The 24,595-nt window shown below is 45.9% G+C and overlaps 3 protein-coding genes across 7 annotated transcripts; 2 read left to right on the top strand and 1 right to left on the bottom strand.

The window, feature by feature from the left end:
- The first annotated feature begins 2,148 nt into the window (after positions 1-2,148).
- Positions 2,149-8,666, top strand: CRYAB (crystallin alpha B). Its single transcript, XM_032788030.2, has 3 exons — positions 2,149-2,598; positions 7,242-7,364; positions 8,316-8,666. Exons 1-3 carry the CDS (start codon positions 2,401-2,403, stop codon positions 8,517-8,519), a joined length of 525 nt encoding a protein of 174 aa, XP_032643921.1. The 5' UTR covers positions 2,149-2,400; the 3' UTR covers positions 8,520-8,666.
- Positions 8,667-10,883: 2,217 nt separating this feature from the next.
- Positions 10,884-21,646, bottom strand: CFAP68 (cilia and flagella associated protein 68). The gene is made up of 4 exons (XM_075073603.1): positions 21,581-21,646; positions 13,559-13,786; positions 12,794-12,860; positions 10,884-11,437 (listed from the first exon to the last, which is right to left on the bottom strand). Exons 1-4 carry the CDS (start codon positions 21,581-21,583, stop codon positions 11,262-11,264), a joined length of 474 nt encoding a protein of 157 aa, XP_074929704.1. The 5' UTR covers positions 21,584-21,646; the 3' UTR covers positions 10,884-11,261.
- Positions 19,373-24,594, top strand: FDXACB1 (ferredoxin-fold anticodon binding domain containing 1). 5 transcript variants are annotated; one of them, XM_032788032.2, is made up of 6 exons: positions 19,373-19,475; positions 19,823-20,009; positions 21,252-21,408; positions 21,640-21,843; positions 22,246-22,404; positions 23,196-24,594. In XM_032788032.2, exons 2-6 carry the CDS (start codon positions 19,835-19,837, stop codon positions 24,379-24,381), a joined length of 1,881 nt encoding a protein of 626 aa, XP_032643923.1. In that variant the 5' UTR covers positions 19,373-19,475; positions 19,823-19,834; the 3' UTR covers positions 24,382-24,594. The 5 variants fall into 5 exon arrangements, with proteins under 5 accessions (XP_032643923.1, XP_032643922.1, XP_032643926.1 ...); XM_032788031.2 differs by lacking the exon at positions 19,373-19,475 and adding an exon at positions 19,649-19,684; XM_032788035.2 differs by lacking the exons at positions 19,373-19,475; positions 21,640-21,843 and adding an exon at positions 19,649-19,684.
- The last annotated feature ends 1 nt before the right edge of the window (position 24,595 follows it).

Here is a 24,595-nt window from a genome sequence, read left to right as displayed (position 1 = left end):
AGTGCCTTGGGGGAAGTGCCAGAATGCATACATTAATCATGTCCATTGAAAGAAGGGGAAGAGGAAGGAACAAGTGTGGCACCCAAACAGAAACGATAGACAACAGAAATACAGCATTGATGTCATGCTCGGCAGCAGCTGGTGAGATGAAGGTGGCTGCACTTGTCCCATCACTGCATGTTCCTCGATTAGTCTTAACGATCAGACTCACTCAGTGTTAAATTTAACCCAGTGGCTTATATGAGTCACTTTTTATTCCTGGCAGTGCTAGGAATACAAATAGGGCTCAGCTCTGGGGTGGGCAGGGGTAATGCATCAGGAAACTTGGGTGCAAACCTGGGTGAGATACCAGCAGAAACACGTGCTTAGGACAAGGTAACTGGTGATTTGCTCAGGACTGGCGCATCAAGGGCTTCTGCTGGTCAGGATTGAGGGGCAGTAGCAGATCCATAGGGAGGCAGTGGCAGGGCTCAATTCTCACTCTTGTCACTCGCTGTGATGTTCCCGCTCTGGAAAGTCCCCTTCCACCTTCTCTTCACTTGTGAACTAAGCAGGATCAGAGCACACCTCTGCACAGGAGAAAGGCTCCTGCGTCAGCCCAGAGCCCAGGCAGCATTTCTCCTTGTTCCTTTGGGACTCAGTGCTTCTGGGCACAGTGGCTCTGCTGGCTGGATGGCACACAGCTGTGCCATAGCTGGGTCTCACTGTGGGAGTTTCTTTAGGTGCTGCACATTAATTCCCAATATCCATCCCGAGGAGCTGCATGCACACCATGGAGTCACTAACACAAGAAGGAAGCGAGGGAACAGCAGGGCCCTTGGATGTGGCATTGGTCTTCCCTCCATTGTGTTCTTGACAGCTGTTGCTGGGTAAAACTCATGAGATTCCATCTGCCCTGGGGAAGGAGAGAGATTGCTGGAGCCTGTTTGTGAAGATGGCTTGTCACTATTAGGAATAATAACGTGCTCCCCTACAGCACCTTTCATCCAATAAGTGGCAGATTGTCAGCTCTTTGGAGCCGATAGATAGATAGTAGATAGATAGATAGATAGATAGTAGATAGATAGATAGATAGATAGAAGCATAGCTTGTGTGTCTGGGGAGCATGGTGGTGCATTAATAGCATTTTAAAGGCTCTCACAATATAGGTGGTTCCATTTATCTATGTGAGTCTGAACTCACACCCAGACTGTGCTGAGCTCTCACCTTTCTCTAAATCCATTCAAGTGGCTTTACCACTGGGGAAAAGACAAAGGTGCTGGACTGACATACATGGAGAGGGCTGAGATCCCCTGTTCGCCTTAGAACAGGCACAGAACAGCAGCTGTTGAAGTTTCACACATACACTTTGGGGCACACACGCTGCCTCTCCACCCCGTGGGTGTCTTGCCTGTGTCTCATAGGTACCCCCTACCCTGTGGGGTGAGAGAGAGAAAGGAAGAGGCTGAGAGGATGATCAACATTTTAGATTCAAACCTTACTTTTATTCCTGGTTTGCAAAATAGACACAGAACTAAAAATTGGATAGCCATTAATACACGAGAGGTAACAGATTTGTGCTGGCTGGTGGGAGGGTCAGGTTGGGGCAGACAGACTCGCACCACTTGGGAGTGAGGGGGGTCAAGATGAACAGACCCACACCAGCTGGGACGGAGGGGGGGTCAAGATGGACAGACCCACCCCAGCTGGGAGGAAGGGAGGTCAAGATGGACAGACCCTCACCAGCTGGGAGGGAGGGGGGTTCAGGACAGACAGGCATGCACTAGGTGGCGTGTGAGGGGGTCAGGATGGGAAGAGCTGTACAGTCTGGAGGAGTCAGGACAGACAGATCCACATCAGCTGTGCGGGAGGTTGGGACAGACAGAGTGATCTAGCAGCATTTTTCTGGCTGTAAGTCCTGTGACTAAAGCAGGCCTGCAGCTGCTCTTCTGTAAGGATCGGCAGAGCCATCTCTAGGGTCATGTGTAGCTTCAGAAACCAGCTTCCAAACACGATGAAGACAATGGGCCCTTGTCACTTTCTGTGTGAGCCAAAGATAGGAGCTGCATTGATCCTCCTGGCATCTGAAGCAGCTGGGAACATCAGCCAAGCCTGGGGACTCTACAGATAAACAGTACGTGGGGGTGCGGGGCTGGGCAGCTCTAATTCTTGCTGACCCACTAGACTTTTTTTTCCCCTCCTCCTTAGTAGAGCTTTCAAATCCTCTAGATAATTGACTGGCCACTGCTGAATGGAGCAGACAGAGAGCTGGGATAATAAAACTCCTGACATCACCCTTCCAGAGAGTTCAGCGGTGGGGGGCGAGGCCTGGACGGCAGTGGGTATAAAAAGCCGTGGCACACCAGTCCTTGAAGAACTCTGCTGCACATAAATTCTTACTCTTCTCCCAGATAAACACAGATGGATATCGCCATTCACCACCCCTTGATCCGCAGACCCCTGTTTTCCTTCTTGACACCAACACGAATCTTTGACCAGAGCTTCGGAGAGCATCTCTCAGAGTCTGAGCTGTTCCCTACCTCGGGCGCTCTCAGCCCTTTCCTGATGAGATTCCCCTTCCTAAGGACACCCAGCTGGCTAGAGACGGGATTCTCAGAGGTAACTTTTCTCTCTTCACATGCTTTGTTGTCTGCTGTGCATGCCTCTGGCTGGGTCTGGAGCCGAGAGCCCAGCCTGACTCCCCAGGGAACCCCTGGGAAGCTGCTCATAGATTGGTATTAGAAAAAAACTTGGGGGAGGAGCACCTGAAGGTGCCATCCTTGTGTCCCTGCTCGCTGCTCCCTATGTCAGGCAGGATTCAGCCCTGCAGGTGCCGTCTGGCCTTATAGCAGTGCAAAACCCTTTGTGAGATAATAACACTTATCATGGTGCAGTTGCATCTGTGAATCAAGCACCTCAAAATGCTTCACTAATGTCAATTAATTAAGCATCACATTCCCCTTGTGAGGTAGATAAGTGTTATGATAGTCATGAGACAAAGGGCAAAGTGATTAGCGTGAAATTTCACAGCAGTCAGCAGCGGTACAGAGAACAGAACATAGGAGCCCTGAACTCCCAATTCACTGACCTAACTGTTACACCACACTCCCTCTCGGAGAAAGGAATAGAACCCCGGAGTTGTGACTCCCCATCCCCTGCTGTTCATCTTGATCACACTTCCTCTTTCCTTTCACAGTTTTCAGCCATTGCTACACGGCACAATTCCTTAGGTGCAGCTCCTATTTCTCTGCTTGGGTTTCACTTTTGTTGAATCAAAAGGAGAAGTAGAGATTTCTCTCTTACAGATATTGAGGGTCTCCAGGCATCCTCTTGACTTATGAATCTCCCTGCCCTGATTGCCAACCTGGACTAGATGTGCCTGCCTACCCCACTGCCTCATTCTTGGGCCCTGTTTCACTCTTGTGTTTTAACGCTGGCCAGGGCTGCCCCGGGGGGGGGGGGGGGGGGGGCAATTTGCCCCAGGCCCCACAGGGGCCCCCATGAGAATATAGTATTCTATGGTATTTTTTATAGAAGGGGCCCCCAAAATTGCTTTGCCCCAGGCCCTCTTAATCATCTGGGCGGCCCTGACGCTGGCTAGGAAGGTGAAATCTGCACCCCCCTCTGTAACCAGACTAATGCTGCTCTGTGAAGTGTCCAGCAGGAGGTGCTAATGCGTGAATACTCCTTTTTTAAGCCTGAATGCAGCACCTGAGTTTCACTGGCACAGGGGGTGCAGGTGCTGAGCTCACTTCCATACCTGTATCCCTCTCCCCTGAGAGTTTGGTGCCTGACTCTCAGGCTTAGGAGTGACATGATACTGTATAGCAGTGCCTGTGATTTTACTTTCCTCACACAGGCTAGGAGATCTGTGGGTTGGCAGGCATCTGAGAAGCATCTAAATTGTGAACAATCAGACTGGGAATGACATTGGCCATGCCAGAGAGTCTTCTGCTCTGCAAAGTGACTGTAAGCTGGCATGATGGGCTGGCTCCATGTCCTTCATCTTTCGATATCTATGGAGAAAAATTGCCCAGCGTATAAGGAAAAATGTGTTCATTGTAACTGCTGGGCCAGCAAAGTCTGAGATCTGAGAGTCATGCTGGGCTCATGCATAATCCTCAGTCATAAAGATTCTGTGGGCCAAACTCTGCCTGGTGAAACGGAGGGCCTTGCAACTGAGACTTAGCTCAGATAATTCCAGTGATACTGCAGGAACCCTGTGTTTGTACAGCACCTAGCACACTAAGATCCTAGTTCACGACTGAGACTGCTACATGCTAGGGCACTAGAAATAAATAGTAACAGACTCTCTGGCTCCCTTTTCCAGGGGTGTGCTGACCTTGTAGGGCTAACAGGTGTTAAAAGCAGGATAGTCCTAAAAACTGTTCCTAAGACAATCAGCTCAGATGCAGATGCATGTGGGGCAGATGTGCTGGATAACAAGGGCCAAGTTGCACACTTTGCAGAGTAGAACCACATTTTAAGAAAGGTGCAAAAGGAACCCCCCGTATCTCCACCTTCTAAATAATTCCCCTGTGCCTGGAAGATCATCTTTCTCTCAGTCTCAAGGTTGAGCTAGAAAACAGTCCTCCCACGCTTCCCTGCTCCACTGCATCTTCGGCTTGCGTGTTTCTAATGAGCCCGAATGTGAAGAATGCCTTCATCCAGGAACAGGTGCTGTAGGGAAAACCTTACTAAAGACCAACTCTCCGTAGCCTCTCAGGAGATGAGTGTGACTCCAGCACCCCAGAATATGTCAATGTTGGCCCAATCTGCTCCAAGAACAGTGTCAGTGGATGGCTGGTTGCACCTAGCACCACTCAGACAGTAGTGAATGCAGAGATCCCAGTGAGACTTTAGAAACAAGTTTGTCCCATTTGTACAGAGTTCAGGCATCATATTCCCCTGGGGCAAATGCCCCCTTACTTGGCACCTGGTATCTTACACAGGCCAATAATTAGAGGGAAAGTTCTCGGAGGAATCAAACCAATGGGATGAACCGGCTTTGCCTTCATTGCAAACGATGGTGGCACAATCCCTGCCGTTGTCTGACTAGGACCTGGAGAGACTCCTGGGAAGTCTATTGAGAATGGGGTCTGGCTAGCTCCAGCAGCACAGTGGGCATATCTACTGCTGATTTCCCCTCTCTGACCATTTGCTTCCTGCCCTTGAGGTCAGATTAATCCCTGCACGGATACACACCAGGGGAGACAGTGCGTGCCTTCCTTACTCAGGCGCTGCTGACCACCGGTGCAGGCTGGGGCGGTCCAAGTTGGGCCCCTGCTTAAAAGCCCCATATGGGGAGGCTCAAAATCCCTGGGTGGTCAGAACATGCCGACCTACACCTCTCCACCTCCAGAACCCCCTTGCACTGAGGGCTGCTGCAGAGCCTGGGCATAACAGCTCCTTTTGCCGGGTATTGTGTAGTAGAGGCAGCTTCTGCCTATCTTACATTACAACCCCTTTGCGGCAGCTTAGCTGATGCAAAGGAACCACGAAGAATGATGAACTACCAGACCCTTAGTTCCCACCAGCACTTGGCATCTTCCTCTCTGATTGTCTTAGCTCAGAGAAGTGCTCGGAGTTCCTCCAGCAGAACACGGAGGAGAACTATGCATAGAATCTCAGTAGTTAATTTGTAGGAGAAGAGCCAGGGAAATTCTTCCCACAAAACTGCCTATTCCCTGACCCTCAATATCCCCTCTACCTTTCCCCCCATTCCATCTTCCATGGGTTCCCCCTGTCATTTGTTAAGCACTAGTTCCCTTAGTTCTCAAGCCTTTGTCCAAGTCTCCTTCCTCCCAGGGAATTTCACAGACAAATCACTAAAGAAGCTGGCAGAGCCCCAAGTTCACATTGCCTGGGGCCCGCACAAACATCCCGCCTCCACACAGCAATTCCTCTGTAGACGTCCTTCAGCTCCAGCTCTGAATTGCTGCATGACAAGTGCCCATTCATCCCTCCAGGCCTTACAGTTAGGAGTGGGAGGCAAAAAACCAGCTGCTTTGGTAGCAATGCCCTAGTTGTAACACACTGGAGAGTTAGTAAACAACAGGCCTGGTTCTTCTCTCAGCCTGGTGTAAAGCAGGACTCACACTGCTGAAGTTACATGGCTGTGAGTGGCAGAACAGGTCCTGGGTGTCTGAAGTTTTCAAGGGCATTGAGAGCAGTAGGTTGTGAGGGAAGAAAAATGCAGGGACAGTCTGAAGAGCTAGTGACTAACGGAGTCTTAAAGGGACACTGCCCTCTTGAAAGTCCCATTGCTGTCTGGAAAGTTTGTGCCTATTTTAGGGCTCATCCAAAGCCCATTGAAGACTACGTCATCTTCCGACTTAATTGGACTTTGCATCAGACCCAGGGGTACAACTAACATCTAGGATTACTCTAACTGAAAGATATTAGGGGAAATAGTTTTTTTTCTCTTCATTTTCTTGACTTAGTGGCTCAGACCTAGTTACCTGTTGAACCAATTTCTCTGTGTTGCTTGGCACCAACGTGTAGAGAGCTCAGTGTAATTAGGTTCAGCACTCTGGATGGAACTAAATGTTAGGAAGGGAAATCCAAACAATTGAGGAAGCAAAGAGACCCCCAGGTCAAAAGTGAGGAAACTGAACTGCTTAGAGTCATCATGGAGGCTATTTAAGCATCTCATAACAGTCTCAGAAGGCAGGTACATCCCTCAGCAAAAGAAAAATGAATTAAGCAGGAAGGCAAGAAGGAAAACAGTTTGGCTAAATGGCATGGTCCAAGAGGTTATTCAAGTCAAACAGGTACACTTCAGAAATGGGACATCAACCCTAGAGCATCCAATAGAATGCAAAACTTATAATTAGTCAAGACTCTGACTATATAGGGAGAAATGTGAACTGAGTACACACAAGGTGGAGTCAAGTGCCCAGTCATTTTCTCCAGTGCTGACAAGACCCCTGTGAATATCAATAAGGGGAAAGAAAGCCCCAAATAAAAGAAATTACACGCAAATAATAATAAGAACTGGTCACATGCAATCAAAAAAACTAGGTAGAGAGAGACAACTTGGCATGAGTAGGATCCAAAACTGAAACAAAGGAGCAAGTTAGACAGACTGCTGCGGCCTTAGTCAGCCCTTGAAGGGCAGGGCATGTTGGCATACCAATCTAGGGCTTGGTCCCACGTCATTAAAATTCATAAGCGCTTTTCTGTTGACCTGCTTGGGTGCAGGGTGACACCCACAGCCAACACTGGAGCTGTTCTTCTCTAACCAACCCCTTGGTTTGCAGATGCGACTGGAGAAGGACAAGTTTTCCGTAAATGTTGATGTGAAGCATTTCTCTCCCGAGGAACTAAAAGTCAAGGTGTTGGGGGATGTGATCGAGGTCCATGGAAAACACGAGGAGCGCCAGGTATAGCTACTCTGTGGTAAAGTGTGAACTGCCCCTGCGCCTGTTAAGCAAGGATCTAACGAGATGGCAAAACCATCTTGTTGCCTTCTACCCTGAAATAATTTCTGTTCATTTTCATTAATCATTTGACCCTGGGGAGTAGTGGGGCAGAGGTTATTGCTGTGGAAAAACATTAATAAAATGAGCATTTCTGAGCCTCTCTCTTGTTGGGAAGGGGCCAGGAGCACAGCGATGGGAAAGCCCAAGTCTGGAGATTATTGAACTAATTAACGTTGAATCAGTTAACAATTAATAGAACTTTAATAATTAAACCAAACGATGTATCAGACTCTAACTGTACTGTTAATATTCACAATATGTTACTCTGGCAAAGCCCCATAACAGCAGCTTGTACACTCAACTGAAAGAGCTGAATTTTGCTCTTGGTTACTCGAGTGCAGCTCCTGGCCCTTAATACCCATGTGACAGCTGGGAGGAGGGTGAAGTCGAAACTTCCCAAGAACAAAGGAGCAATAGAGTCCTGTAGTGGAAATCAGACAGCTAGGAACCTGCACTGTAGTGTACACTGAGATCCTGGGGAATGGCTGAGGGGTGGTACTGACCATTGCTCTGCCTGGAATGTTTTAGGAGACTACAGTAGAACTCCGACTAATAAGGGCAATCTGATTAAATGAGAATAGGAAGCACAAGCCCCACCATGAAATAAAGCTTGTAGGGTTTTCCAGCCTGCTACCATCTTAAGCCTGGACAGCACAGTGCTGTGTCTGAATTCAGTTTAACTCTGCCACTTTGCCAAGGTCTCTCCAGACAGGGATGCTCCAAACTTTCTGAAACATTTTCCTTTTGAGCGGGAGCTTCTCAAACTTGACCTCAGCTCAGGGGGAACGTTGTGAGTTGGAATCAAGCTGGCACATCAAACCAGGGCTGTTCTTTCCCTTCCCTTTCTATAAGGATGAGCATGGCTTCATTGCCAGGGAGTTCAACAGGAAATACAGGATCCCAGCAGATGTGGATCCTCTGTCCATCACCTCATCCCTGTCTTCGGATGGAGTCCTGACAGTGAATGGACCAAGAAAACAAACCGATGTTCCTGAGCGCACCATTCCCATCACCCGCGAGGAGAAATCTGCCATCGCAGGGGCCCAGAGGAAGTAGGAAGGTGTCTGAAACCGACTTTTCCATCCAGGAAAACCTTTCCATTGGATGCAAGCAGCGTATGCTGTACTGACTGGCCATACTTATTTATTTATGCTAAGGAAAGAGAACAAGCTCATTTGCTAACAAATAAAACATACATAAGCATCTTGTGGTTTTGTCTTTGAATGTTAGGGTCTCAGACGTGGTGTCACTGCTAGTATAGAAAAGCTTGGTAAGACTGTGCCTCTGGGATATATGCCTGCAATTACTTATTATTTGTACTGTGGTAATGTCCAGAACCCGCAGTCATGCACTAGAATCCCACTGTTCTAGATGTTGTACAGTCATAGAACCAAAAAGATGGTCCCTGCCCCAAACAGCTTACAATCTAAGATACTATTTGTGTCCAGTCTGTAGGAAGAAGCATACATAGCCTGATTTAGCCCATGGTGTCCCCCATAACCAAGCCAGCACTAAATGTCTTCATATACCTCTGGTGCCAAATCCTGAAGATTTTATTTGATGTTTGCTCAGCCCTTACTTGATGTTCGCCGCACTCTTGACTTGAGTGGGAGTTTTGACTGAGTAAGGACTGCAGGATTTGATCCCTGCGTAATAAACCAGGAGAGCTGAAAACAGCAAGATGTTGTTTTAGATGCTCCAAAATATGACTGGCACAGTGGTATTGGTCGGGGCACTGGACACAGATCTGCATTATACACAACTGCATCAGTTCCCTGCTCTAGGCCAGGCCCAAGGATTGCTGTACCTACTGGGATGAGAGTGAATCCTCCTTCTATTGAGCATGGAGACCAGGAACCAGCAGCAAAAGCAAAGTCTCTCTTCGGGCTACTCAGTAGCTTCTTTAGTTTGTGTTGGTCACAAGCTAGGAGTTAGCCCCAGGCTCCCATTCTCTCTCTCTCTGAGGCACATGGGTAGTGAGATGCTGAGAAGAGAGTTGACTCCAGAGGACTCGGCATGCTGCAAGTTTTAGAGAGGGCAGGAGTTTAGTTTGACGTTAAATATACCCCATTAGCATTGCCCCTTTCCTGCAGGCTGACAATGGAGGAATGGGAGGCTCAAGGAGCTGGTGGAGTATTTGGGGGCTCAGAGGACATCAGGCTTCATGACACCAAAGTCTCCCCCAGCCTGAGGCACTAAGGAACACTTTGCAACGCTGGTTTCGCTTTATATGCAGACATTTTCTGCTACCACCTGGCCGCATGATCCATTTTTCCTCAATATTTCTGTCTGGCTCAAGACTCAAGACCAGATTACTGCTGAATGTGTCTCACAAGCATCAGAAAAGTTCGCTTTATATGCAGACATTTTCTGCTACCACCTGGCCGCATGATCCATTTTTCCTCAATATTTCTGTCTGGCTCAAGACTCAAGACCAGATTACTGCTGAATGTGTCTCACAAGCATCAGAAAAGTTCGCTTTATATGCAGACATTTTCTGCTACCACCTGGCCGCATGATCCATTTTTCCTCAATATTTCTGTCTGGCTCAAGACTCAAGACCAGATTACTGCTGAATGTGTCTCACAAGCATCAGAAAAGTTCCTCTGGGGGAAATTAATTTAATTGGTTAGAAAACTCCAGGACGGCCTAAACCCACTCTAGTTACGGGCATTAGATGACACTTAAGGGAGGTTTTGGAGCATGAGCTTTTGTGGGTGAATACCCACTTCATCAGATGCATCCGACGAAGTGGGTATTCACCCACAAAAGCTCATGCTCCCAAATGTCTGTTAGTCTATAAGGTGCCACAGGATTCTTTGCTGCATTTACAGACCCAGACTAACACGGCTACCCCTGATACTTGACACTTAAGGGAGGAAAATTGTATCTGAAATCTCTAGAATAGCCCATGTTGTGAGGAAATGTCCAAATGCTGCAACTAATTCAGAGCAGACACAGGTTATGATTGCAAAGCTGCTGTAAACTCAGTTACAGCAAGAGCTCTCACAGTACAAATGACATCATGCTGAAACTATGCAGCCAGTGCCCTTCAGACAATAAATAGCAGCTGATGTATGAAATGCTCAGCTGATTGTAGAGTGATACAAAATGCTACAGAGTTTTACTCAATTGTCACCAGCAGCTCAACCCTGAGGGATGCTGACAAAGGGAAAACAGTGGTAGCATTGATCCGGTTTAGTCTAACTCTAGCACAGAAAGGAGTGGAGAGAATTGCCATGTGCAGATCTGTCATGTGATGTATGAGTGGTGACATTTCTATTACAGCCTAAACTTAATTTTCTCAGATAGTTCATTATCTTTACCTCACTAGACACACAAAATATTTCAGAAGTGACAGATTTTTATGCCAAATGTACCATTCCCATGGGCCTTAAAATGACAGAAATAAAATTAAAATTAAATTAATCAGATTTTATGGAAAAATAACTGGTCACACTTAAGCAGCCACTTGCTGATGAAACTTGGTTACATCTTTAAAACACTCTTGGGTCTATTTGTCTTGGTACATGCCACGTGAAGCCACACTCATTCAGCAAAAGGAAATGTCAGAGTCCTCTGTACAAGGTAAAAGTTAAAATGTCAGAAGGCAGAAATAACATATGGAACAACAAACAATAGGGCATAAGCCTCAGGAAGCATTTACTTGTCACTCTGATGCCCTGTGTTTTAATATCAGAAATGTTTTATGACTTGAAGGATGGCCCCTTAGCAGCAGACAGGTTGGAGTCATTCTAACCACATGGCTGATCTCAGGTTAACAGCCTCTCTCTGCTCCTATTGCTTCTGCTGTGTCCCCTCCTGTTCTTTCCCCAACATTTCACAAATGAGGGGAGTTCTGCCTTGAGGAGGTCCGTAATCTATCATGTAGCAGGACCGTGCAGTCGGTTTGAATGGAGGGGGTTCCAGCTCAGGCTGGTGTCCAGGAAACCAATGAGGTTCTCGTTTAAATCCTGAGAGCAGCAAAGAGAAAACTGATGAGCTAACGGCAAAGCAATGAGAAAGCTATTGTCAGGAGAACAGATGAGACAACGGGAAGAACAAACCCAGGGGCAGACCCAACCTCTACCAGCCCACAGGGAAGTTGAACACGAGTTGAAGAGATACTATGCACTCTCAGCCAGTTGGCATTGTCCAGGGTTTTATCCTCAATCCTGGACATGTTACCTTATTAGCAGAACACATTGGAAAGATACTGTGTAAGGTGCTAGGGTCCCATAGCATAGGATTTTGAAAGCACCTAATTGCTATCCCATCCTAGGTCAGGAAAGCCAAACAATCCACTCAACAGTTCTAGAAACATTGCCAGATTTACAGGTGCATTATGGAGCTTTTACATCTTACTCTGAAGAATCAGGGGCCACGCCTTCACTACCTGCCGCATCGGCGGGTAGCAATCAATTTCTCGGGGATCGATATATCGCGTCTCATCTAGACGCGATATATCGATCCCCGAATGAGCTCCTATCGATCCCGGAACTCCACCAACCCGAACGGCGGTAGCGGAGTCGACATGGGGAGCCGCAGACATCGATCCCCCGCTGTGAGGACAGTAGGTAACTCGATCTAAGATACTTCGACTTCAGCTACGTTATTCACGTAGCTGAAGTTGCGTATCTTAGATCGATTTCCCCCCTTAGTGTAGACCAGCCCAGGTATTGGCTATGGACAAAGATGAGATACAAGACTAGACAGAGCTATGGTCTGGTTTGGTGGGGCAGGAGGTTGGGTACTGAAATGGAAAGGCCAGGTGTGCTTTGAGACAGATAGGAGTCAGGGATTCCAGACTAGATGGAGTAGTAGTTTGGCCCATAATGTCAGTGTTTTTATCCATTATGCTTTAATCTGATGATACTGTAAGCATGTTCTGCTTTAAAATGTTATACCCATATGAATATTCATGTCCCTTCTACAATGTCACGTGTAAGGTGAGAGATTAGCAAAATGAACCTAGCTGGAGTGAAATGTCTTCGTAGCCATCAAACACAACCAGAAAATGAGATTGATTAGATAGAGGGATGAGCTGTTTTCTGCAAAGTAGATGTTTGAAGGGTCTAAAACTGATGAGGCAGAGAGCCAGGAGCAACAAATACGGATTTTGTTAGCCTCTCAGTCTGAAAAATATAAAGAGAACACCTGAAATCCAAACACCACAGACGAGCTCCTATTTAGATCTAGGGGCATTACTCAGTAGGGAACGGACACGCTGGAACTCTTTTTTCTTCTCTGAGCATATGATTGTCATGTTAAAACTTCTTTTTAGCTACCGCACAGATCAAACTGACTACACTTCAGTTCCATGCACCTACTTCTTGAGCCGTGATGCCTTTCCTTGTTGTAATCTGACGAATAAACGGATTCAAAGTAGTGAGCATACTGAAAGGAAAAGCCCACGTTTAGTGCAGCAAAATATAAGTAAATAAACATCTAATAAAAAAAATACTGCGTACCTGTTAAAGGAATAGCCCGCTCGCCAAAGCATCTGAAATCATAATCCCTCTTTACACTCTGGGTAAGGCCACTGCAGAACTGATATGCCTATAGTCTGTGTCATGTGAAACCTGATAACATTAATGGCAAGGAGCCCAGTGATACGGTGAGGGAAAGAACCATGAGTCCAAAGGAGAAACAGCTCTGGTTTGAGAAACACTGCTGAGTTATGAGTGGCTTGTACCATAGAACAAACTGACTTCAATGGCTTCACTGGGGAGTAACTGAGGGTCAGAATTTGCACAATAACTTGTGGCTTACAGAGTCTGTCCTTGAGTCATTAGCTGGGGGCAGAATATTATCAGCAAAGGAAAAAACACCAGGAACTAGGTGAAAGTTAAGTGAATGGAGCTGAGAATGGCCAAAGGATTGAGGGCTCAGTGAGACTGGTCCTTTTCAGTGAAGGATTAGAGGTTGGGTGTTGGAAAGCAAAAGGAAATTTCTCAAGTCCTTGCTCCTGCTAATAGGATAAAGGCGGGGCACACAGTGAATGAAAGAGGCTGTAGGGCTGGGGCTTTTGACCATATCTGCTATTTCACTTTTAGAAGCCAATAGAAAGTACTGGAGGAACAGAAAGTTTGTACCTGGGAAGGAAGCGGTTTGGGCTGTGCGACTTTCCGGATATCATACCGCTCCTGGTTCCAATTCCCCATAAGGGTTTTGTTGGAGTAAGCATCCTCATTGGTGGTGCATCTCCAGCCATACTGGCTAAACTTGGAAGTGCTATTCCAGTCTGTCCACACTTCCGCATGTCCGGTGGCATGTATCAAGGAACCATGGTGAGGGTCATAGAAACAAGATAGGGACATGACCTAGGAACAGAAACCAAAAACACATTGGAGATGTCCTTGATCTCTGAAAAGACAAAATAGTGCTCTGGAAAGATGTTCCCCATCACCCCGGCAGCTGGGCATGCAGCTCCCAACCCTTCATTTAGCAAAGTACCATTTAATTTTATCAATGCAAAAAGTTTAGTTTGAATTTGTGTGTGTGTAATTTATCTTTCCTTACTTAGATAACAACACTTAGTTTTTTTTCAACTTCATCAAGCTTCAGAAACTACACTAGACCCTTCAGAATATTATTATCCTCATTTTTCCCAAGGCCACAGGGAGCTGCCTGAGCTGGGATTAGAATTTGTGAATTGCAAACTCCATGTCATCTGCTCAGACCATACCTCCTATTTGAAGTCTTTTACTGTTATTATTTGAATGATTCTTAACAGAGTTTCCTTCCACTGGCTGGAAGGATAGCTAATGACTGGAGGATAGCTAATGTGATGCCAATTTTTAAAAAGGGTTCCAGAGTGACCCTGGCAATTACAGGCAGGTAAGCCTGACTTCAGTACTGGGCAAACTGGTTGAACTATGGTAAAGAACAAAATTGTCAGATACATGGATGAACATAATTTGTTGGGGAATAGTCAACATGGTTTTTGTAAAAGGAAATCATGCCTCACCAATCTACTAGAATTCTTTGAGGGGGTCAACAAGCATGTGAACAAGGGGAATCCAGGGGATATAGTGTATTTAGATTTTCAGAACGCCTTTGACAAGGTCCCTCACCAAAGGCTCTTAAGCAAAGTAAGCTGTCATGGGATAAGAGGGAAGGTTCTCTCATGGATTGGTAGCTGGTTAAAAGATAGGAAACAAAGGGTAGGAATAAATGATTAGTTTTCAGAATGGAGAGAGGTAAATAATGGTGTCCCCTACGGGTCTGTAGGGGGCCCAGTCCTATTTAACATATTCATAAATGATCTGGAAAAAGGGGTAAACAGTGAGGTGGCAAAATTTGCAGATGATCCGAAACTACTCAAGATAGTTAAGTCTCAAGCAGACTGCGAAGAGCTACAAAAGGACTCATAAAACTGGGTGACTGGGCAAGAAAATGGCAGATGAAATTCAATGCTGATAAATGCAAAGTAATGCACATTGGAAAACATAATCCCAACTATACATATAAAATGATGTGGTCTAAATTTGCTGTTACCACTCAAGAAAGAGAACTTGGAGTCATTGTGGTTAGTTCTCTGAAAACATCCATTCAATGTGCAGCGCCAGTCAAAAAGCTAACAGAATGTTGGGAATCACTAAGAAAGAGATAAATAATAAGACAGAAAATATCATTTTCCCTCTATATAAATCCATGGTATGCTCACATTTTGAATACTGCGTGCAGATGTGGTCGCCTCATCTCAACAAAGATATATTGGAATTGGAAAAGGTTCAGAAAAGGGCAACAAAAATTATTAGGGGTATGGAATTGGTGCTGTATGAGGAGAGATTAATAAGACTTGGAGTTTTCAGTTTGGAAAAGAGACGATTAAGAGGGGGATATGATAAAGGTCTATAAAATCATGACTGGTGTGGAGAAAATAAATAAGGAAGTATTATTTACTCCTTCTCATAACACAAGAAATAGGGGCCACCAAATGAAATTCATAGGCAGCAGGTTTAAAACAAACAAAAGGAAGTATTTCTCTACACAACACACAGTCAACTTGTGGAACTCCTTGCCAGAGGATATTTTGAAGCCAAATCTATAGCAGGATTCAAAAAATAACTAGGTAAATTAATGAAGGATAGGTCCATCAATGGCTATTAGCCAGGATGGGCAGGGATGGTGTCCCTAGCCTCTGTTTGCCAGAAGCTGGGAATGGGCAATAGGAGATGGATCACTTGATGACTACCTGTTCTGTTCATTCCCTCTGGGGCACCTGGCATTGGCCACTGTCAGAAGACAGGATACTGGACTAGATGGATCTTTGGTGTGACCTAGTATGACCGTACTTATGAATAGTAGCTGGAAGGCTACACAAAACAGAATGGCAGACAGTAACTGTGTTGCTGTCATAAAATCAATTATTGTTATACTGTGTAATCCACACAGAAAGCTTTAAGTACTATCATATATGGCTAGACCCTTCTCCCCCTGGATGGAATTATAGTTATAGTTCTAATTATTATAGGTACAGTCTGCTGGAATCTGCCAGGGCTCCGCCCCTACAGTTCAGGAAGAGGTCTCCACATATTTTATTATGATAGTGAATATGAGTGGGGATTGAGAGTGGATCCTAACTCAGGAAGCTGAATTCCAATACTGGAGAATTCTAGTCTTTGTAATTACTGAGTAACAGTGTCCTCAGAACTGCAAAATACACAGATGGTATCCACATTGTTCTGAGCAGGAATGTTGGGACATGGCTGATGATTTCAAACATCCCAATGTTTGGATCTGGAGTTTTGGTTTGAGCCCTTTTGTAGAGAAAAGAGGTTTTGGAAACAAAATAAATCATTATTATTACAATTTATTTGTAGTGTTGACAATGGACTCAGCTCCACACAAGATACAAAGGAAGACACAGTCCAATAGCTGGACAGTTCATGAACACAACAGGAGACCCAAAGGGTGGTGCTACCCTTGGCCCTGATTCTGCAGTGATCTTCACCTGTGTGCTTAAGATCCCCCTGCCCCCTCACCACAGACACACACAGATTGGGGGCTGGACTTTTCAGAGATGGGTTAGTATTTGAGGTTTTTGGAAGAAGAAGGCTTTGAGAAGGAATTCGAAGAATGTGTGGATAGTGAATGGAAAACGGAAATGAATCTAGAAAAGTCTATGAACTGAATCAAGTAGCCTAATGTTTTCAAAAAAAGAATATAAAGGATCAGGATCCAAGGGAGACATGGATACTAGCCCTGTACAAAAAATACCTCAGACTCCGTGGACTCTGATGGGCCCAGTGACATAAGACTCTGCTCCATGGCATACAACTGTTCTGGAACCACAAACCCCGTGTTCCACTCTTAACTGTGCAGCTCCTCCAAGGGTCTCAGACAAAATCTCAGCACACTAGTGTGGACATGAGTGCAGCAACCTTACTGGGCTGGTGTAGCTGATGTTAAACACTCCAAAGGCTGTGCCAGTGGAGCAGGAGCAGGGACCAGGAGCTGCAGCAGGCAGACAGAAAAACTGATCTGATCTTGTTTATGAGCTCATGTCCTTATCATCAACTAGCGCTGATGTCACCAGTTACTGTGAATCTGTGAAGTGAGACACTTTTAACACTTTTTGTTTTCTGAAAACTTTTGTGAGCACATGTTCCCAGAGCAATGCATCTGGACACTTAGCAATGACTAAAAATTAAACAGGTGCATAAAAGCTACCCACATGGGCAGCCAGATCAGCTATTATTGCTTAGCCCAGTAGCTACCTCCAAGTTCCGGAATACCACCCAAAACTCATTATAAGGCCTCATGTATGGTGATTATCCTCAAAAATGTATCACTTGAGTTAGATAACTAACTCTCCCTCAGCATGGACCTGATCCAAAGCACAATGAAATCAGTTAAAAGACTGCCACTGATTTCAGCAGGCATTGGATTAGGCCCTATATGAAGAAAAACTCTATTAACCTGAGGCCAAATGGGCCTGTGATTTCTGTATTACAGAAGCAGCAAAGAGTCCTGTGGCACCTTATAGACTTATAAGGTGCCATAGGACGCTCTGCTGCTTTTACAGAACCAGACTAACATGGCTACCCCTCTGATACTGTATTACAGAATGATTATCACATTGAAAAGTTAGTGTCTATACAGTGCTTTGAGGCTGAAATGTGCTACCTCAGGGCTAAGAACTATTGTTTAACCAAATCCAAAACACAAGTCAGTGTAACGTTCAGGTTACAACTTGAAATGCTGATCATTCTGGAAATGCAAACCATAAATTGCCATGTTTTATGGGATACTGTGATTAGGCGGACCGGCCCTGCATTGGGAATGAGAGGCTAATCCTTCTCTCCTTGCAGAGAAAGCCCCATACCTGAGGCACTGCTGGGCATGCTCAGGTATAAAAGCTGATAGAGTTGTTCACCCAGGGCTGATTGTGGATGAGGAAGGATGCTTGGCAGAGGCTCCATCTCAGAAGCCATTGCAGCTTTTACCTTCAAGAACTCAAGAGCCCAAAACCAGGACCAGAGACCAGCTGCTACCAGAACCCCAGAAGTATGTGGTGCTGAGGAGCCTGGAGATCCTGGACTGCTGCAGCAGAAGAGCTGGCAGGAAGTGACCTGGGGGTGGGTGAGAAAGTGGTACCTCCCACCCCAGTGAGGGCTGTGTGTTTTGGTGAGATTCCCTGCTGACCTGTAGTGAGCCATGCTGCCTGCTGTTAGGGCCCTGGGTTGGGACCTGATGGAGTTGGGTAAGCCTGGGCTGCCACCTTTGTGGGATGACTTCCAGGCCACCCTACCCTACTGTCCTGGGGGCCCACTGAAGTGCTTCTGGCTGGTAGGCCATGGTGTCTCACTAGGGAAGAGACTTGGGGGTATCTGGCCATTGGGCCACACTGCATTAACTCTGGCTGCTAGGCTGTGACCTCACCTATGAAGAAGCAGTGGATGAGCCTGGGTCATTGGGCCACACTGTGTGGCCTACTGGAGAGGGTGCAGAAAATGGACCAAAGCATAGATAGGTGGGGTTACCGCCTACCCCTCTGATACAGGGGGTTGATGGGGTACAAACCCCACCACAAACAGTAACACAGAGCTACACAACAAACCTGGGAAACAGGGCCAGGAAACATTTTCTATGTGTAACATAGCCAAATTAGCATTAAAATGGGAGGGGAACTATAGCACAACTGGATTTGTTTAGAGCTGTAATCTTAACAACATTACTTTAAGGGAGAGATTTTTGTGCTGAATTTCCTTGTTTTTGTCAAGAAAATGAATGAAACAAAACAGAGTGTTTTCTTTCCACCACTGCCCACTAAGTAGCCCCATTCACCTGAGTCCCTGCAAACTGCAGGGTGAGCTCTGCCTGGGCAGGAATGACTGCTCTCCTGGCACAGAGCTCCTACCCAACAAGCTCAGAAGCTCTCCAGGCATCAGGCATGTTGACTTGAGCACCGAACTTCAATGCTGCCTGCATTAGCTACTGGGTCCCTACCATGAACAAGGCCCCAGCCTGCCCATTGCACCCAAGTAAGATCCTTGCACTTGTGCTAAAGCCCCTCCCACACCTCGGACCAGTCCCCCCTGGCATTAGAGGGGCCTCTCCCATTTGCACCCTAGGCCACTGAGCTCAGTCTCCCCGCTCTGCACCCAGGCCCCACCGCCTATGCCCAACCCCCCCGACCTTGGGCTACAGGCCCCGCCCACGCGCAGCCAGGCCCCGCCTCCTACGCCCAACCCCGGCCACTCGCACTCCAGGCCCCTCCCCTGAGCTCACCCTGACTCGCCCGTAAGTCAGACCACGCCCCTTGGCCTGGCCCGGGCCGGGGGCGATGAAGTCACTGGCGGGACGTTACGCGCCGCCCGGGAAGAGGAGGCTCCGGTTCGCTGCGCGGACTCGCCGGCTGGTCCTGACGCGACAACCCCGCGCCGCTTGGCGAGGGGGAACAGAGCCTGTTCCCATGGCAGCCGGCTAACGCGTCTGACGTCACGAGCTGCGCGCCGGAAGTGAGGCAAATCACAGCGCAGGGGAGCGACGGCCTCGGCATTGGTGGGTAGGAGGGTACGGTCCCTTTGAGAGGCCCCGGGATGGGTCACTGGGAGTCCCCAGTTTAGGAGGATCTGGGCTCTGGTAGGCCGGGGGTCGTCCCCCTCCCAGCGGGGGGCGGGTGGTGGTGCAGGTGGCGGGGAGGTGTGAGGTCTGTTTTCTAGCGGGAGGGGGGGATGAAGTGGGGAGGCCCTTTTCCCCCAAAGAGGGAGGCAAGTGAATTGTTTACATGGGTCCTCAACCCCCACACTTTGGCAGCCGCTTGTAATGCGTGAGGCTGCCAGATCTCTTGTTAGAGGCTGAAACTGTGACAGCACAAGGGGGCCCTGATCCATCTTTCTACTTCTTAGGATTTTGATACCATGAGACCCACCCGCCGACTCCTTCTAGTTGGGGAAGGAAACTTCTCCTTCTCTGCCTCCTTGTGTGATGCAAGCAATCGTGAGGCTTGTATCATTGCCACTTGCTTTGAGAGCGAAGAGAGAGTTTCCAGACAGGCACTTGCTAAAACGAACATACAGTATCTGAGAGGGAAAGGTAAAAAAAATCCCCAAAATAAATCACTTTGCCATATTGTGCTGAATGCTAAGTATCCCCCACAGCTGTCTGGGTGAGTAACTGAGGGAGTGGATTAAAATTATAAGGGAAAAAATATAGTGAAATTCTTCCAGACAGTGAGATTTATCAGGCTGTGGAATTGTTTCACAGGAAATGCATTTTAACAGCTATTGAAACAAGATCCCTGTATTGAACAATATTATTGGTCATAACAATGATAAAGGGCCTTTGGGGAAAGAACAAAGTTAACTAAAACAGGAGATGGTTTTGTAGGAGCAATTAAGGCATTTCAAATATTCCTCCAAATATCAATTTCAGACCAGAGAACATTTCATAGACTCATAGGTCAGAAGGGACCAATATGATCATCTGGTCTGACCTCCTGCACAAGGCAGGCCCCAAAACCCTACCCATACACATTTATAACAACCCCTAACCCATGACTGAGTTATTGAAATCCTCAAAATTGTGATTTGAAGACCTCAAGCTGCAGAGAATCCACCAGCAAGCGACCCATGCCCCACGCTGCAGAGGAAGGCGAAAAACCTCCAGGGCCTCTGCCAATCCGCCCTGGAGGAAAATTCCTTCCCGACCCCAAATATGGCGATCAGCTAAACCCTGAGCATGTGGGCAAGACTCACCAGCCAGCACCCAAGAAAGAATTCTCTGCAGTAACTCAGTTCCCATCCCATCCAACATCCCCTCACAGACCACTGAGCAGAAGAAATGAGGGGAATTATAGAGAGAGTCCCTCAAAGGTGTGAAGAACCCTCCAAATACTCATACCTTCAAATCTAATCAGAATCACACTAAAGAAAACAAAAACCAGCAGAAGTAAAAGGGGGGCTTAACTTCCTAACATCACCTCCAGTGGGGGTAAGGAAAGAAGAAAGGAAATGCCATGTGATATTTAAAACTGGATTGTGCAAAGCACTAGAAAATATGATGGGGGAACAATCCTGCATTGGCCTCTATGGGATGAACTAGATGGGACTATATATCTATATAATGTCTATGATTTTGAAACGAGAACTTGCTTTTCCTTTTCACTTGCCATCTTTTTGACCAATAGTAGAAGCTGTTTGACAGATTGAAAGCTCCATTAAAATAACCCAGCTCTGTTCTCTCCTTTTTACCTACTTATGTATATATTCTGGGCTTTTCAATGAAGATGCTATCATGTTAAATCCCCTGCTCTCGTGCTTTCCTTTACTTTTGCAGGGGTTGAAGTTTGCTTTTGTGTGGACTGTACCAAACTGAAGGATTACTTTTTGCCAGCAAAGAGAAATTTTGATTGCATTTATTTCAATTTCCCTCACTGTGGGAGGAAAGCTGGGGTGACAAAGAATAGAGAGCTTCTTATGAAGTTTTTCTGTAGGTGAGTAATGTGAAACTAAGTAGCACAGACTTATCTCTTACCATGTGGTCTGCTGAGCCACTCTCTAGAAGCTGCATTTTGGTTCCTGAAACTAGTGCCTTAAACTGAAAGCAATTTTCTGGGACTTTAAAAAGATGGTTTAGAAAGGGCCCTTTCCCCCCATGTACTTTACCATCACTGTTCTGTTTCTGAGTGTCCTGCAAGAGTATTACCAGCTGGTTCTTGTTCTAGCTGTGCAGACATGCTCACAGAGAAGGGAGAGGTCCATGTGGCTCTTTGCAAAGGGCAGGGAGGGACGCCTGCTGACCAGCCAATGAGAGAGTGGCACAACAGCTGGCAAGTTGTGGCTATGGCAGCGGAAGCAGGATTTATCTTGAGTGATGTTCATCCCTTCAACTTAGAGGATGTTCATGGATATAAGTGCACTGGCTACAGGTAACCTATAGATGCTGCAAAAATAAGTCATTGATATTCATGTTGCTCCTTAGGTATTTCCGTAGTGCCCAACACCATAGTCCAGAGCATGGTTTTCTCCACAAGACACACCTCTAATTCTTTTCATTCTATAAAAATACAGTATACTTCTCTTCCATAGCATTTCTGTTTCCAAATGAACCCAGTAATATTAAGGGGTTGGGGAGACCCAAATCCTATGATTGGTCTATTTGCTTAGACAAAGGTTGCACGCTAGATCTTCTGCAATTTAGACAACATTATGCTGACTCAGTCTTATCAGTTTACTAGTTATTCAATGTCACTTTAATTTGTGTGTTTAATATTTGGTCAAATATCAGTTACTTTACCAGATGGTGCATTTGTGTGTGTGTGCATTGCCAGGAGTCAGGATAAATCCTTCCCTGTAGAAGGTGCATTAAACCACATCTTCACTTGGGGCTTGCCATTTCCACATCCCAGGCCTGTGATCTGCCAAACTGAACTGGAGGGCAAGAGGGTTTCCTTCCAGGTTCCAGAAATATTTGTGGATAAAATTAACAGGTAAGTGTTCAAGTCCAATATCTGGTTTGATTGTAGATTTATTCACCAGGCTGCATTTGGGCCATTCTGAACAAAACCAGACAGTGCTTGAGTCTATTGCTAACTTAATTCACAATCTTGCATGAATGATCAGTTTGCGTTTCTGAGACAGGTAATCATTAAATGTTCCAAATTCCATTTCCTCTTAGAAGGAAAGATTAAATTTGAAACCAACATAAAAATGACCATATTTATGGTCCACTTAGCATACGGCTTCAGAAGAGAGAAGATGTTACTGTTCCTGTTTACAGCAGTAGAAGAGGGAAGTTGTAATTACACATTGTGCAGTGATTTGGGAGCCGTCCTGTAGGTGGCTTAGTCTGTACTAATATTGCTAAGACTAGTTAGGAATAAAAACTTAGTTTTTAATCTGTCTCTAAACTGGTTCATATTCTGGAAAATATCCAGAGCTAACATACTTTTGATTGGCTTCCTTAAATAAGCTTGTAATTCTAATAGTGAGTGGAAGTCAGCTGATACTTGCTAGGAAAGTCCTCCCCTTTCCACCAGCTGAAGTGCAACTAATCCTCAATTGCAACTCTTAACACACATCCTTTATGTCCTGCAGATGTCTTGGTAATAAGTATGCCACCATGACTAAAGATTTTCCCTGCCCAAGTGGCTATTGAAAACCAACTTAACACTAAGATCACTTTGGAGAAGTCATTATACTTGTCTTTAATTATAAACAGAGGTACTTAAAAGTCTTAAGTACAATGATTTTTATAATCTACTGTTTCTGTTTTTAATAGGCGTTTCCTAGATACCAATTCAGATCATCCTGTAAGAACTATAAATGAAAAGCTCATTGCTCAACTCAGTCAAACCTTCCCATTACAAAGGGTTGACCACTCCCTGTCTCTCCTGCACCAAGGCTGCCTCAGTGCTGTTCCTCAGTCAAACGGCTTTTGGATCATTCCCAACACAGAGGAAAATCCAAACTCTGATCCTATAGGTAAGGGAACAGCAAGAGGTATCTTATTTCCTGGCGTTCGTTTCTGCAGGGACATAGACCAAGATGACAGAATGAAGACTCAGGAAGGAGACCCGCTCTCAGAACATTATCTTAGATCTTCCCTTCTGGTTCATGTTCAGGATGTGATACGAAGGCTGAGCTTTCTCCCTGGGACTCTGCATGTTCTCAGTGGGCCTGTCTTTAGGAAGTGTCTGATCTCTCCACGCACACTGCCTGTTTTTCATGAGACTCTTTTTATGTGTGCAGTTGATAAGGGTACAGAGGGCAGCTGTATCCAGATGCTTATGGATAATATTAAGAACACTTTAAGTTCTCTGCTCCCATCTCTTTCATGTTTTACATTGAACTCCACAGTGGAAGAACCAAAAAGCTCTGAAACAATTGAGCTAAATGATTCAGTCAGGCCTGACCCTCACCTTGATAAAACTCAATATTTCATCTGTGTGAAAACTAACACTTCAGACTCCAAAGCCAGTGTCTCTTGCATAGGAGCCATATCAGCAGCTCCCTGTGGGCCAATAAGCTGTGAACTGGGCATTGTGTGTGCATCAGTGAATCTTGACCTGGTAGCCATGCAAATTTGTGGAATTTCTGACTGGCGAATGCTATGGACTGTAGATGAGCGTTTTCTGAATCAGTTTATTGGAGGAGAGTTAGGACCTTTCAAGAGCTTTTCACTCTATCCACCTTCCTATGTGCACGATGTCAGCTTCTGGGTTCCTGAGTGTGAACAGTTTGACGAAGTGGCATTTCACACTATTGCCAGGTGTGTGTCACAGGAAACTGTTGTGTCCATTCAACTCCTTGACAGATTTCAGCATCCACAAACTGGACAAATCAGCCTCTGCTACAGACTAACCTTCCAGTCCTGTGACAAGGCTCTTACTCACCAGCAGGTGGCAGAGATGCAGATGCAGTTTAGAAAGGAGATACAGCAATGTTTGCAGGTAACTCTTAGGTAAATCATTGTATGCTATTTTTGGACCTTCATCAATAGCACCACTTTGCTGTGAGAAGCCTGGACTTCATGTTGTATGGTCCCTTAACACTGTGTGTTACTATTATGTTTAGCTAAATTCTGCTCCTTATAAAGGCTGTGCAGATTAATTTTAAATGTTACATATCTGTCTTTAATTTTGCTCTCAAAAATAAATTCCAACTACCTTCCCCTTGTCT

Source organism: Chelonoidis abingdonii, chromosome 18, assembly GCF_003597395.2.
Source record: "Chelonoidis abingdonii isolate Lonesome George chromosome 18, CheloAbing_2.0, whole genome shotgun sequence".
Lineage (NCBI taxonomy): Eukaryota > Metazoa > Chordata > Testudines > Testudinidae > Chelonoidis > Chelonoidis abingdonii.
This window is presented reverse-complemented; position numbering and strand designations above follow the sequence as displayed.

What these genes read in the sequence shown, in the direction of transcription:
- CRYAB (XM_032788030.2), top strand. Translation starts at nt 2,401, where the DNA reads ATGGATATCGCCATTCACCACCCCTTGATCCGCAGACCCCTGTTTTCC. An exon ending in TAGAGACGGGATTCTCAGAG is followed by an intron (nt 2,599 to 7,241) that starts GTAACTTTTCTC and finishes CTTGGTTTGCAG; the next exon opens with ATGCGACTGGAGAAGGACAA. An exon ending in GAAAACACGAGGAGCGCCAG is followed by an intron (nt 7,365 to 8,315) that starts GTATAGCTACTC and finishes CCTTTCTATAAG; the next exon opens with GATGAGCATGGCTTCATTGC.
- FDXACB1 (XM_032788031.2), top strand. Translation starts at nt 19,649, where the DNA reads ATGAAGTGGGGAGGCCCTTTTCCCCCAAAGAGGGAG. An exon ending in CTTTTCCCCCAAAGAGGGAG is followed by an intron (nt 19,685 to 19,822) that starts GCAAGTGAATTG and finishes TCTACTTCTTAG; the next exon opens with GATTTTGATACCATGAGACC. An exon ending in TATAAGTGCACTGGCTACAG is followed by an intron (nt 21,844 to 22,245) that starts GTAACCTATAGA and finishes GTGCATTGCCAG; the next exon opens with GAGTCAGGATAAATCCTTCC.
- CFAP68 (XM_075073603.1), bottom strand. An exon ending in CCAAACCGCTTCCTTCCCAG is followed by an intron (nt 12,861 to 13,558) that starts GTACAAACTTTC and finishes TTTTCCTTTCAG; the next exon opens with TATGCTCACTACTTTGAATC. An exon ending in AAGGCATCACGGCTCAAGAA is followed by an intron (nt 11,438 to 12,793) that starts GTAGGTGCATGG and finishes TGCTGCTCTCAG; the next exon opens with GATTTAAACGAGAACCTCAT.